The following is a 14,422-nucleotide window of genomic DNA, read 5'->3' as shown; positions in this document are numbered from 1 at the left end:
GCAGTTTTATAACCGTTACATGAATTACTCAAAAATCACTAATTTTCTTGAGGAGGAAAGTGGTGAGGGGTGAGGGTTAATTTCGTGGATGCGTTTAACCAACCAATTCATATGTCCATGAACTGCAAAATGAGTATACATAGATTTCTGAAAATCAAGTGCCCACGAAAAAGTATTTTTTTAAACAACGAAACTGAATCCTACAGTATTGATAATGCATTTATATTAGTAGCCAAATAACGTATTTGTTCTGTTCATCCAAATATCAGATATGTTTGAATGAAATCATATGTAATTACACAACACTCGTTACTATATATAGGGGAAATTATTATTTAACGACTCGTCAATGAGATTATCAAATTCATTTCAAACTATCACATGTAATTTGTTATTTGTATATCAATATCTTTACAAGTGGTATACAGAAATATACAATTTATATACAGAAATACAGAGCGCATGTGTGGCTATACAGAGAAGAGAATGTATCATAGATGAAATGTACTTTGTTAAATTTATAATTACTCATACATGCATGATTAATTTTCTTATGGAAGGTACTTTTCGTTTTTAGGAAAGTAACTTTTTAAGATAACACGATATTTTAAACACGCTACGTCTAATAATGATTAATTTCGATGATTGTAAGTTCATAGTAATGACGTCACGTCACGAATTGAAATTTGGTTTTGTCCTCTATATCTTTACTTTCAAACCTATCAAAATATAGCTGAGTCTTGTGATAAAAAGTGTTTTAAATTTGTTTCCATTTCAAAAAGGATTTGATGAAATTCGTCTCGAAGTTTAGAGCTTTACACTCCAAGGCTCTCAAAACTAAAAGTTCTAGGACCCGTTTCATAAAATCTCATATGCAATGAAAACTCAAATATATATATATAAGCCATATTAACGTCACTTTTTAATAAAGAGAAGGTTCGTTTTTCGGTCGACAAGTCGACCACTGGCTCCATCGCCGCCAACACATATATATTGCTACTTTAAAACGAAACCAATTTTCGAACAATATTTCACACAGGTTATGTTTGATAACGTTTAAGCGTGAATCAAAGTTGTTGGAAAGGATGTAAGCTTTCTGAGAATATTATATCCAACATTCGCGGAGAGTGTAAGGTTGTAGTTGTGTGTTGGAGGAGATCAGATTACACAGCCTTGTCTGGTTGGCTACTCCACACACAAACTGTTAGTAAATCTTCTCACATCCCGAATGTCTTCGGTAGATAGTGCTAATTTGGCTATATATCAACACAATGAAAAAGGCAAAGCGTAACAAACACTGTGACGTCATTGATATTGTCGTGAACGTCGCCAAGCAACCTGAACAAGGAGGCTGACAGGAATGGCGGGACCCGAAAGGTATTTACTTTATCGGATTCGTACAATTATTTTGACTGGAGTATAATCGTGGTTAAATAATGTTTAACACATTTACGGTTTGGTTAATTGTACAACACTTCAACAAAACTTGTCTTGCAAATATTTGATATGAATGTTCTATATGTTCCGTTTGATCTAAACCTATTTATTGTCAACATAAGAACAAGGAAGGGACGAGACACAAATTAACTTATTTACATTTTCTCCCAATATAAATGCAATATGCAGTTAGACACACCAGCACTTCTATTGTGAAGATGTATAATAATTCAAGTTGTGATTAAACTGAAGCACAGTTTTGTTTTAAATCAAATTTCAAACAAAAAACGATTAAAGATGATTGACGCTATAATGTTGACGACCTCCCAATCCCATTTTATATAAGTGATAACTTGTTGCTGTAATGCATGTACGGTCGAACAGTGTTAAAAACTCGCCATCTGGTAAGAATAACTTGTAAGTCATTGGTATGTTGACAGGTGAAGTTTGTTGATACAGGGACCTGACCAAAGACAGATAGACCATGAAATGTAAGTAAACAATATATTTATCGTTAAAGCGTTAGGCGGAATCATAGATTTCCACAAAACAATTCTACTGTACGTTTCCCATGATTAATAATTTGAATTGACCACGACGTATATGGTAGGAGTCGTCGATAATGCAGAAGACGATTCATCCGTACACTTTCTGGTGTTAATATTTTTATTTTTATTGAACTTGAGTTTGGATTATGATTATATTAGTATGTGTGCATTTTCTTGTTTTTAAATGTACCCAAACACCCACAACTAACGGGCTTCTTTAGTTTTGTTGTACAACCCAGTCTAAATGTGTCCTTTCATTCGATAGATCAGGTGCTTACCCGAAACAGGTCTGTGATAAGCCTTCAAGAAGCGGAACACCAGGCGGCCGTCTTGGATGCCAAACAGGACTTGGAGAGGATACAGCAAGCGGTCCGAGAATGGCGTAATAAGAAAGACGTAAACACAGACAATGTCGATGACACCGGTAGAGATAATGGCACAACAGATCCCTACACAAACAGTGACCAAATCGGGGCTACTACCAAAACATCACGGTCAAATTCACAAAATAATCTATCATGGACTGACGGGAAAGAATTTCGACCTCTAATGATTCCAGAAATCAACTCCCAGTCCATCAGAAAATGCTTTTCGGAGTTCAAGTTGTGTGTTGACCGAGAGGTTGGAACTGGTGTCAGTGTCGGCGATATATTCCAGGAGGCTTCATTGCTTCTCAGGAAGGGATCATCGAACACCAACGCAGCAGCTAATATGATGCGTTATCTGAAACCATTAGGAGCGGAAACCAAGCATTACACGACTCCCAATCAGTCGGCCAAAAACTCACCCCGGGATAATCTGGTGTGGCAGCAAATGCAGGAGAAAAGAGCTGACCAGGGAGACGGGAGAAGGGTTCAACAGCAGGCAACAACTCCAGTATCACAGGACGAGTTGAATTCACCGAATACCTCGCAAAGCAATATTGAAGGAGACACGCCAAGACAGCGTTGCGAACAGAAGGATGCTAATGATGATATTGATCAAATAGGCTCCATGCCCTATTGTCACGGCAGATGTGGTATAGTAGAGGTACTACCAACTATTATGGAGAAAGTTTCTCCTACAGCTAGCTCGTCTCAAAGGTCATTTGCTACCTCTTCCGGTTCTGACGACAGCCTCAAGCGGAAAAACGCAATAATCAAAGTTAAGAAGGGAGCAAATACTGCGGCCTTAGCTAAGTGTTCATTGTGCGAACGATTCGGGTCTGATAGTCAGATCATATTCTCAATAGACAATGTAAAATATACATTTTCAAAAAATGGACAAAACAGACTCGAGCCATACACTGGTGGAGGCAGCGTTAAGAAAACCGTCAGTGCAAATGACGACAAAATGAGACAAATTCATACAGGAAAACCAAGCAACGTTGTTTCTAGTGCCACGCCGTATGTAAAATATGAAAATAAGAATACCCATCTCCCACCAATCAACTCCAATCCCGGCAACTCAAACACAATCTCTGAGACAAATCTTGTGAAACAAAAACATCCACCAAGAGTTTTCCTGCCTCTCTTAACACCCAAAGAATATCCCGTGGACCGGAAATTGCGTCTGTCTGACGCTTGTCGTGCCGACAACAAGAGGCTTCCTCCTATTCCGAGCCATGTTGTACTGAAAAGGAAGAATAAGAAACCAAAAACTCAAAGAGGAGAAATGCTTACAACACATTCAAATTTGTTATTCGGGTGTAAGCTTCCCCCATTGAAACTACCGGAAGTATGTGGGCACGGTAAATCGAGTATTCCGCAGAAATACCAAGGATACCAGTCTCCCTTTAATGAAAGCATCAGAAATAATAGCCGTTGCGAACAAACAGAGCGGACTAACGAAGCGTGCGACACCGGAACCATGACAACAGGGGTAGATCACATGACTGATAACACCGAAGAACCCTTTCATCTTCTGGTAAAGATTCCCACCATGGAAACATCGTTTCTTGACGAACCAAGAACCCCAAGGAAACGGAAGGTTTCGAAACGTTCGAAAACAGGAAAACATTGAAATAATCATGTTCTGAAAAACTGCGATCTGACAATTACTTTATATAAATGAAAGAAAGAGAAAGATAAAAAGAAAAAGAAAACAGTGAAACTGAAGATTTTATTTAGATAAAAGAAACGATAGAAAAAAAGAAAGAAATGCCATATTAATAATAACAACTAAATAACATTCGCGGATTTATTTACATTAAAATTTAAATGTCATGTGAAGCAATGAAATTTGTTATTTATTTTGACAATGCCCTGAATTATTTTTGTGCGAAAATGTTAGACCGTGGAAACAGGGATGGTATTCTGACTTTATCTCACTGCAAACTGTATACAATAAAAATTGAAAACATGACCCCAAATGAATTTGCTGCCCTTTACATTGCATTTCTTGAGATCTTGCTTTTTCTTGTCAATCTTTCGTGTACGTTGGTTTTTTTCATATCTTGGTTTCATGCATGACCCCTAGCTGTTGTGCTAAGGTTAAACCCCAGAAAAGACACGGAAACGTTAATATTTCTTAAACAAATAGACATAGTGTGTACGTGAAAAAAAGGCTGATCATGTAACATGATTACAATACAACCTCGTAAATGCACATTACCTTCAGTTTACATAGTGTAGCTAAAAAGAGACATGATTCACTTCATTGATCCCGGTCCTACCTTCTGACCTACCCAGCAGGCCCTACCCTACCTGTTCCGTCTGTGTACTTTCCCTGACCCAGGTCCTACCTTCTGACCTACTCACCAGGCCCTACCCTACCTGTTCCGTCTGTGTACTTTCCCTGACCCAGGTCCTACCTTCTGACACACTTCTATTTCGCTGGCCATGTTCTGCTTGCCAAACTTAAGTCAGTGGTCCTAACTGGTTCTACCGTTTAACACGCTTTCCTAACCCCGGTTCTGACGCCTGACATTCGTCCAAGACCCTAGCATTTGTCTTACCGTCTGGATACTTTCACTGACCCCGGTCCTACAGTCTGACATACTTCCTAGGCTCACCCTACCTGTACCGTCCATGTGCTTTCCCTGATCAAGGTCATACCGCCAGTACTTTCTCTGACCCGTGACGCCAGTCAAGCCGTCTGGCATATTTCCCAGGCCCTACACTACCTGTACCGTCCGTGTGCCGTCCCTAATCCAGGCCCTACCACCGGTACTTTCTCTGACCCCGGTCCTACCGTCTCTATTCTTTCCAGGCCCTACCTTCCTGTACCGTCCGTGTGCTTTCCCTGACCCAGGCCATACCGCCTGGGTACTTTCTCTGACCCCGGTCTTACCATTTCTATACTTCCCAGGCCCTATCTACCTGTACCGTCCGTATGCTTTCTCTGACCCCGGTCCTACCGTCTCTATAATTCCCAGGCCCTATCTACCTGTACCGTCCGTGTGCTTTCCTTGACCCAGATGATACCGCCTGGGTACTTTCTCTGACACGTGACCCCGGTCAAACCGTCTCTATACCCCCAAGCCCTACCCTACCTGTACCGTCCGTGTGCTTTTCTTGACCCATCATACCGCCGGTACTTTCTCTGACCCGTGAACTCGGTCAAACCGTCTCTATAGTTCCTATGCCCTACCCTACCTGTACTGTCCGTGTGCTTTCCTTGACCCAGATCATACCGCCTGGGTACTTTCTCTGACCCGTGAACTCGGTCAAACCGTCTCTATAGTTCCTATGCCCTACCCTACCTGTACCGTCCGTGTGCTTTTCTTGACCCAGATCATACCGCCGGTACTTTCTCTGACCCGTGAACTCGGTCAAACCGTCTCTATAGTTCCTATGCCCTACCCTACCTGTACCGACTGTGTGCTTTCCTTGACCCAGATCATACCGCCGGTACTTTCTCTGACCCGTGAACTCGGTCAAACCGTCTCTATACCCCCAGGCCCTACCCTACCTGTACCGACTGTGTGCATTCCTTGACCCAGATCATACCGCCGGTACTTTCTCTGACTCGTGAACTCGGTCAAACCGTCTCTATAGTTCCTATGCCTACCCTACCTGTACCGTCCGTGTGCTTTCCCTGACCCATGTCTACGATATGTAAAAAATCCCTGTGAAAAGATTCTGCTTCTTTAAAACATGGACCAATCTCATGCTACCTATTGTACCCGCCCCCTGCTGTATGACGATGTAAAATACACAAACATTCACCGTCAAGCTTGCGATGCTTGTTTAATCCATGCGATTATCAATCGCTGTGGTCAGTTGTCACGTGACAAAGCTATCGTAATTTTACAAGTCCAATGTGAGTGCCCGTGGGTCAACTTCACTACGCGATATGCTTATGCGTTACAACTGTACATAAGTAAACAAATCTCGTTATCCGACCACCCGTGGCACGTATATACGCGTGTCACCCGGATATCACCTACCTCAGTTAACTTTATGCACGAGTTGGAACTGACGTGAGATTGACCCTTTAAAATCATCAATGATATTCTTACGTGTGGGATTATAAGAAGTGCCTTCCAAACAACCGCCTCTCACGTGGTATAAACACGTTCCTTGAATAAAGAGGTGTGTGCTTCTTTTAACGGACGTACAATGGAGAGTGCTCTTCAGATGCCGGGCTGGGTCCTTTACTGGTTCTACTCCACAGCCGTTATCTGCACATGGGATGCAAGCTTTATTGTTTTTCGACCTCACTCTCTCCCTGGGGGCAGCCTGGCCTCCATCTGGTACCTATGTGAGTATACACCTACTCGGGGACATTTTTATGTTACCCAGTGAAATTACATGTAGACAGAAATCTCTCTTTTTCCTTGAGTGGAGCCATTATCTATCCATCCACGAAGTTAAATGTCCGGGAACCGGTTGGAGGAGTACAGGGTCCATTAATTTAATTACTTAAGATATTGATACCTAAATCATGTCTTAATTCACTGAATGAGTCAACATCTAGTTTTAAATGTTCTGTATATTTGCTGGGAGTGTTTTCCAGTTCTTGTAACTGTGGGGAGTGAAGAAAAAACTGATAAATGTAGCGAGTTTGTTTACCTGATTCAAAGTCTTGATCTAATCGTGCTCGCGGATTTATCTAATGTAACATATTGTTCTCGTGGACCCGAGAACCAGATACACAATGTTTTCATAGTGAGCGTGTTGAATTTATACACAATATTAGCATCAGGTCGTCAGCCTGTACAAATATTCACTTGATTTTCCACTAAATCAATCACATACGAAAAGTATTGCTTGTCACTTCAACTTTCGTGTCGTCACGTGTTCTATATTTGACTCAAATACCTGTGCAGGTAACAGTCTAGACCCAGTAACACCTTACCGACTCTAATATTTATTACTTTACATGAAAGCCTACATGACCTTTAATTGAGCTTCAAGTCGTATAAGGTTTAGTTTTACGAGTTCGGCGAACAAATCTTTAAAAAAATCATGTTCAGAATGTGATAGATAAAGCTAACCATTTACAATGAAATATTCGTAAAACTTATTATGTAAATTACAACATTTTCCCGGTCGTCTTATTTCCATGTGGTCGTTTGTTACAATTTTAGTTTTAAAATTCATAAAAAAAAACATGACATTTTTGTGTTACCTTGTCAGTAAGTTGATCAAACTTTGATAGCTAGTCCGTGGACAATTTCGCATAAGTTTCACGTGACCTGTGAATTACAACACCGCTATATAATATCATGTTTTAACCACTAAACCACATACGAATTTGATTTCGCGTCTACCGAAGTCAACGTTGCGTTTACAAAGTTGTGCATTTACTTCTTTTAATTGCACTGGGATTTTTTTTAAATGTATAATATTCTGACACTTAACGAACCGATCTGTATAACATTGTTTTAATAATTTAAAAGCAATCTCATAGGTAACAATATTTTACACGAGATATTCCGTCATTGCTTCCAAAACAATAAAAACGCGCTCGGTAAATGTCAGATGATAGTCAATCTCGTTATGTCTAAATTCATTCAACAGTCATTATCTTTTTTTTCCACGTTGTCTCCTTTTAGTAAGTGGTGGCTACCACACAGAAATGTGCGAGAGATCCGTCGCATACATTCTTACGAAATCCAATTAAAGTGTCCTCCCGAGGGGCGTTATCTACAAAGTTTTCCGTGAAATACCAACTGTGCTACGGCGGCCAACAGACTGGACAATTCATGCGCGATGTGTTACTGGAGATTTTTTAATCTACCGACTCTGCAATAGGCATCTGTGTCTAGGTTATGTTTCAATGTATTGAATAGAAAGTTTGTCATACCGGATACGTATAAAAAAGAAATGAGATAATATCAAACTTCCTCATTCAAGAAGAACGTGGTTATATCACGGAGATTTTGACAAGAATTCGTTATTGGTTAGTCATGTTGCTATGACAATGAAATATTCATAAATTATTCCGTTGTTACACAATTAAACTACGTAATCCTCTATCGTGTACTTGGTCCGGAGGGGACACATAAAGAGGGCGTCGTAGGAACAACCGAGCAGCTATGTTCTATATTTTAATTATATTAGCACAAATAATGAGGTTTACAATGAGATGTTAAGTTGTTTACTTGACACTGTTCATGCTGAATGTTAAAGTATTCATTTGAATATTTTTAAACCGATATGTTTACGAGTGTTTGTCTGAATACATGTATAATGTCGTGGATCAACGGAGGAGACCCTCGGTACTTGGATTTCCGTTGAAGTATCATGTCTGTCGTAAAGAATATCAGATTTAAATTCAAAATGCACAATGGATTTAATTATTTGACATTTTTTAAGATACAACCAGTAATGTGACACAATTATCTGTATGTTTTCTGTTGTAGATAAGCACTATGTGACGGTAGACCAGCGATATAATGATCTCAAAGACGACTTCGTGTTTGCCCAGAGTTTGTAAGTATCATCGCATTTCTAGGCTATTAAGATTGACAGCCAATGTTTTTAACCTTCACCTTTAACCTTAGAAAATTAAAAATTTCATCATAGCTCTTTTGTGATCTTATTGAATTTTCACAGCGCTATCAATCTCTCCCAGCATACCCAACATGATATCGATGTATTGTGGCTGTTAAGGAACGACAGCTGTGGTAGAGATTGGAGCTTTTTAACCTTCACAGCTTCCTATAGAGCTATGGAGGTTAATAAGCTGTCTTTCAATTTCTATATTAACCTTTTCCAATCCACTTTATATTCATGGTGATTTTTTTTAAATAGCTACTTTCGTTATAATCTGAAATGTATCGAACCTAAGGCTGCTGCTTGGCAAACCTAAACGCAATGTGTTTTTTGCATTAATGACGTCACACTGTAATACAGTGTTCCATGCAATATTATAGTGTAGGACCGCTTACCAAACAGTTGCAAAATATAAACTTATAGAACGAAAGTGCATACTTTATTTAAGCCTTATTTGCATCCTAGCTTTAAAATTCAAGTATAACTTACAAAACATAGACAATTCGTGACATTATAAAATTTTTCAAGCGAACAGTATATAAAGAACGTTTTAGGGGAACGGCAATATTTTGGTGATCGGGTGGCGCTGTGGCCAATGTTTCTCCGTCCATCGTCCCGATGGTCTATATAAATATTAATCATCGTTATAATGTAGGACTACAGCTTTCAAACTTCTGTCGTCCGTGTCAACGATTGGATCATAGTACAAGTGTATGCTCAGTTTTCACATATTTCCCTGTAATTCGTAGATGTACTTGGAAGAATCCTTTACCAACCAACTAAAACACTACAACACGTAATCTCGGAAAACATACAAATAAAAAATGAAGACCTCATTCGTATGCATGGTTGGGTGTTCTGTGTCCATAAAATATCGGAAACGTTGATAACCGTTACTATCCCAGAAACATTTGTGGCAAATGCTGGCCAGTGTAACCGCGTTTATGTTTTGTATATCACATGCATATTTGTAACACGCATCATAGGAATTACAGTGTCTCCTCGAGAGATCGAGCTAATGACGAGCTGATGGAAGAGTTAGTAGGAAGCGGGTGATATTTTTCCGGATGGGATGAAAATGAGACATAACTATCGGGAAGAAATATTAATGCTATGTTTGTGGTATTGTACAACTCAATGTAACATTCAGGACACTAAACCAGTTAGGAGTCGAATCTGGGACATCTGAACTACAGAATTAGGAAGCAACCAGCTGAACTTAATCGTTGCCAGACACAGTTCAGTTCCGATACTACAGTAGATTTTGTGGTCGCACCTTTGCGTAATATTTAAAATTTTGTATAAATTTCGGTATTTTGAAGCAATTTGAGTTATGCAGACTTGTGTTGATATGGAGGTAAGCCTATCAAAAACAATACGAAATACCACGTTCATTTTGTTCGTCGATATCTACTTATATGTACTCCTGTTTGACAAAAATATTTCACTTTATGTATGTATGTTATCATGAAACCTTAGCTGCTGAATGATTTCTGAAATGGAAAAGTCTGCTTATCAAGTGACAATTTTTGTTTTCAAGCTATCATGAATTGATCTCAAGTTGTCAGATTTTTTCCTGAAAACTTCTATAGTTGATATTTCCATGTGATTTTATTTCATTTTGTTTTTCAGACTGAATTATGTAGAAGTAATCCTGAACATCATCGCTATATTCATGGTATGTACGGACAATTACACATATGTAGTAAGAGTTATTGCCCTTCGCCCATGGATCTCCTCCTAATAAACACGTCTGTAATAGTCTGTGGGTCACAAGGATCGATTTTTGTTGGACATTTTCATTAGGTTCTCTATGTATGTTCGGGAAAATTTAAGGTGAACCAAAATGGGGGTTGGAGTGTGTGTGTCTATTCATCTTCCAAGGGATTAAAGTGTTAAAAGATTACCTGCATTCTACATTTGACAAGGTCTCGGTATATGTTTTGGTTTTACGGGGTTTAACGTCCTTGCAATAGCCAAAATACAGGCCATATGTGGACAGGTGTTAAGGGAAACATCAAGAGAGGAAAAAGGGACAGGAAGAAAGAACGGTTAGGAAAGACGGAAAAAAACTCTATATTCTGAACATTGGTATAGGGACAGAAGATCTGTTTTCGTCTCTGCAATACTCGCTTAGTGCAATGAACCCACATTAACCACCTCCTCCATTATGCTGTGGGATACAAAGCCAGTATTATTAGACTCTCTGATGTCACCTTAGCAGAAGGCATCAGAGAAACAACCCCCGCGGACCTGCAGGGGGTGCCCCTCAGTTAGTCATCTCTTAGTAAACAAAGTCCCCGTCATCTACACGGGGTACAAGATCTCAGTAAGTTACACTTAGGATCGTTCACATACATATATATATATATTTTAATTTTAAGTTGTGCCCTGAATATATTAGTAAACAAAGATACATTTAATTGATCTTCATTCAACATTAATGTGAAATCCATTAACCATATAACAACTCGTTAGTTTTAATAAACCTAGTCGTCATTTTCTCATATCAGATCTTTACAAAGCCGACGTGTTTTACTCTCCGCTTGATTTCATTTCTAAAGAACTTTTATTGCCAACGAGTGCAGTCTAGCGGAGGGGAATGATATGGCAGATAATCCCGTCTATGAGAATGTCAAGGTCAAATGTCGTCATAACTTACACTTTTTCTTACTCTTTTAAAGTGGTTTTCCCAAGTTAAAACAAACACAATCAGTTATTGTCAATCCCACCGGCATCAACCAATGCAAAATGCTTCATTATTGCACACGGATTTGAAAGTATTTCATATAACAAAACAAAAGAGAGGAAAGGTTCTGTCCAAAAGACGGTCAAATCAGCTTGAAATATTGATTTGTTAAATAGTCAACCTGTTGTAAAGTGAAAATAAGTTTATTAGCGGTTCAGAAAGTTCTCTAAACACGACAACTCAAAATTGTAGCAGCAAAATCTCATAAATTAACAGATAATTTCGGCTACAAAGGGTGTCCTGATATATTCATTTCAGATTTCATCACTTCGTTAATCAGTGTCAAGTAATAATTAAAATGCGTATATGTCACTCCTGACTGACGTCTCTCGACAACCAAGGGTTCTGAGCGGGTATTCGATGTATAGTTTATTAACCTCTTGTTATGACGACGGAACTATTCTGCGTGTTAATCTGTAGCGGGCGGAGAGTATCTGATACAGGTATCGTGTGGTTCGCAGTCTTAACCCATTCACCTTGTAGTATTTACATCAGAACTTGCAGAGCCTTGATGTGCGATTCTTTAGTACCGTGACAAAGAACTTTATAATACCATTATGTACAACGTTATTCGGGAAAAAAACGAAACTGACAAGACAATTTAACTAATGTGATTCTCCCTTCACGATATGTTATTACCAAGCAAAGAACTAAATTCTGTACGAACTAATTTTGACCCCATTTACAAAATTAACCAAACGTATATAAGACCTGACTGTCGAGTATGGGAACATGCCTTATTAAGTGATTACCTTTGTTGTTGCTACGCAACAGCTCTTAGAAACGGGTCATATTACGGATCGATTTTACAATCACAAATTGTGTATGAATTTCAAAATAGGTTTACGTTGAATATTTGATTTATAGACACTTACATATGTTAATACCTTATTCATGTAAATATCAACAAACACGTTAAAGTTCAACAAACAACGAAGGCCGAGGCCGAATAATAGGTGATCATCGCTTACTCATAGAGAATCTTTTGAGAAATATGTACGGTTAGTGCAGATAATTGGTAGACAGTTAACACCTGGTGGTTATTTTATTCCAGACTGCTGGATATTGTAACAGGGATGTCTATTCTTACAATTAGTTTATTTTTTGTCGGTTTGTGGAATATTTTATTTTCTCTATGACGCGTAGACAATTTTAATCATATTTACGGTAGAATCTAATAAGCAGACTGTACTTGATCGTTAGAGAAGATTGCAAATGGTCACCGCAGAATCGGGGATTTTACAAATGTGTCTTCTACAACATAGACATTATTGACTTGTCCAACACTGATCTTCTGTCTCCATCACAATACTTGGAATCTCCCTTCATGTCTAGTTCCGCTTTCTGTCTTCTCTCATTTGGTGTCCGCTTAGACCCCATCCGCATATACACACAATTAAATTAACAGACAACCGAAAATATTTACACGTTCATGGTGATCGAAATTCTTGACGAACAGCATCTCGCTTTTATTGTACGTACTGAAGTAGTGTCTATTCCAAGCTTTTCATTGATCTTGCAGCATTACCGGAAGAGCCGCCATACACTGCCCTTGGCCTTCACAGTGACCGTTATGACGTTTTGGAAGACAGTGCTGTACTTCTTAATGTACGTCGTCTCCGACACTTACCGGAAGAACAATACAATGACGGAACACATCTTCCTTTTCTTAATTCCGAATGGTGTCTGGGTCGTCCTTCCGTTCCTGGTCATGGTCAAACTCTGGGGCATGCTTCTTCCGCCTAGTGCTTCTGACGGCAGCAGAGTTCCGAACAGCCGGAAACGAAAAACAAAAGCATCGTAGTTATGTAACATTTCATAGATATTTCATATCACGCTAGTCTTCCTCGGACTTAGATCATTATTCTTCGTTAAATGATCTTCTTAATACTGTTTCATGGAGGTTTAAAGCGTAAAGTAAGGAAATCTTACTTTCAAATCCAGTGACCGATAAGCTCAACACTTAATGAACTATTTGCGATAAATGTAACATAAAGCTTTAAGGAAGACAATGTGATGAAAATCAATGCAAAATATAAACAAATTACATGTGCTCAATTTTATATTTTATATAAAGTTTGATGTTAAATCAAAAAGTGTCTGTTTTTGTTTATAAACTCCCTTGATATATACGTTAAACATTAATTTCTTAGAATTAAGAAATTCAGCGACTAAGAAATCGGTTCGTTCAAAAAAGATGACCATACCTATTGATCAGTTCATCATATCTGGTGAAAAATACCCTCAATTTTCACTATGACATTATCAAACCGTTACAATTCATTAAGTTGTCTTGTGATCGTGAATGTACCTATACTCGTGTGAATGCAATCCACTTCGGAACTGAGATAATCGTCACCGTAATGTGGAATAGCTTAAAATCAAACTTTAGCTATTTTACAAAAAAAAAAAAAAAAAAAAATCGAAGCAATTTTTTTTCAACAAAACCCACGTGGTCGGGCAGGTGACCGCAGAATAGTAATATTTTTGAAATCATTGAGCGGTTGCCACTTAGCATTTATTGTCGATATGAATGCCACCTGAGGGACAGATAAATTGAAAGACGTGCGTTTGGACGGCATTTTTTTATGTCTCTCAGATTGCGTTCATTTTATCATTAAATGCAATCTGACGAGCAACCAGCTATTACTCACTACTTAATCAGTAAGAGACGACAGGTTTCGTTACCACGTTTAATTGACAAATAATTTAATTTTCACAACACATGCGAAACAAATCACTCTTGATGGCTCGGATAGAAGTGC

At 38.7% G+C, this 14,422-nt stretch overlaps 2 protein-coding genes across 2 annotated transcripts; both read left to right on the top strand.

Annotated features, from left to right (window-relative positions):
• The first annotated feature begins 1,921 nt into the window (after positions 1 to 1,921).
• LOC132562211 (uncharacterized) lies at positions 1,922 to 3,986 on the top strand. The gene is made up of 2 exons (XM_060226943.1): positions 1,922 to 1,928; positions 2,251 to 3,986. The coding sequence occupies exons 1-2, from the start codon at positions 1,922 to 1,924 to the stop codon at positions 3,984 to 3,986; spliced, it is 1,743 nt and encodes a 580-aa protein (XP_060082926.1).
• A 2,540-nt stretch (positions 3,987 to 6,526) lies between these two features.
• LOC132562208 (uncharacterized) lies at positions 6,527 to 13,461 on the top strand. The gene is made up of 4 exons (XM_060226939.1): positions 6,527 to 6,668; positions 8,776 to 8,845; positions 10,541 to 10,586; positions 13,180 to 13,461. Exons 1-4 carry the CDS (start codon positions 6,527 to 6,529, stop codon positions 13,459 to 13,461), a joined length of 540 nt encoding a protein of 179 aa, XP_060082922.1.
• The last annotated feature ends 961 nt before the right edge of the window (positions 13,462 to 14,422 follow it).

The sequence above is a fragment of the Ylistrum balloti genome, unplaced genomic scaffold, assembly GCF_031769215.1.
Source record: "Ylistrum balloti isolate Yb309-2 unplaced genomic scaffold, AGI_CSIRO_Ybal_v1 Utg371366, whole genome shotgun sequence".
In the NCBI taxonomy this organism is placed as follows: domain Eukaryota; kingdom Metazoa; phylum Mollusca; class Bivalvia; order Pectinida; family Pectinidae; genus Ylistrum; species Ylistrum balloti.
The sequence above is the reverse complement of the archived record's forward strand: the minus strand, read 5'-3'. Positions and strand labels throughout refer to the sequence as shown.

Excerpts from the sequence above, each read along its gene's own strand:
- LOC132562208 (XM_060226939.1), top strand. The coding sequence starts at position 6,527 with ATGGAGAGTGCTCTTCAGATGCCGGGCTGGGTCCTTTACTGGTTCTAC. Across the intron at positions 8,846-10,540 it reads TTCGTGTTTGCCCAGAGTTT|ACTGAATTATGTAGAAGTAA; the intron begins GTAAGTATCATC and ends TTTGTTTTTCAG. Across the intron at positions 10,587-13,179 it reads ACATCATCGCTATATTCATG|CATTACCGGAAGAGCCGCCA; the intron begins GTATGTACGGAC and ends TTGATCTTGCAG.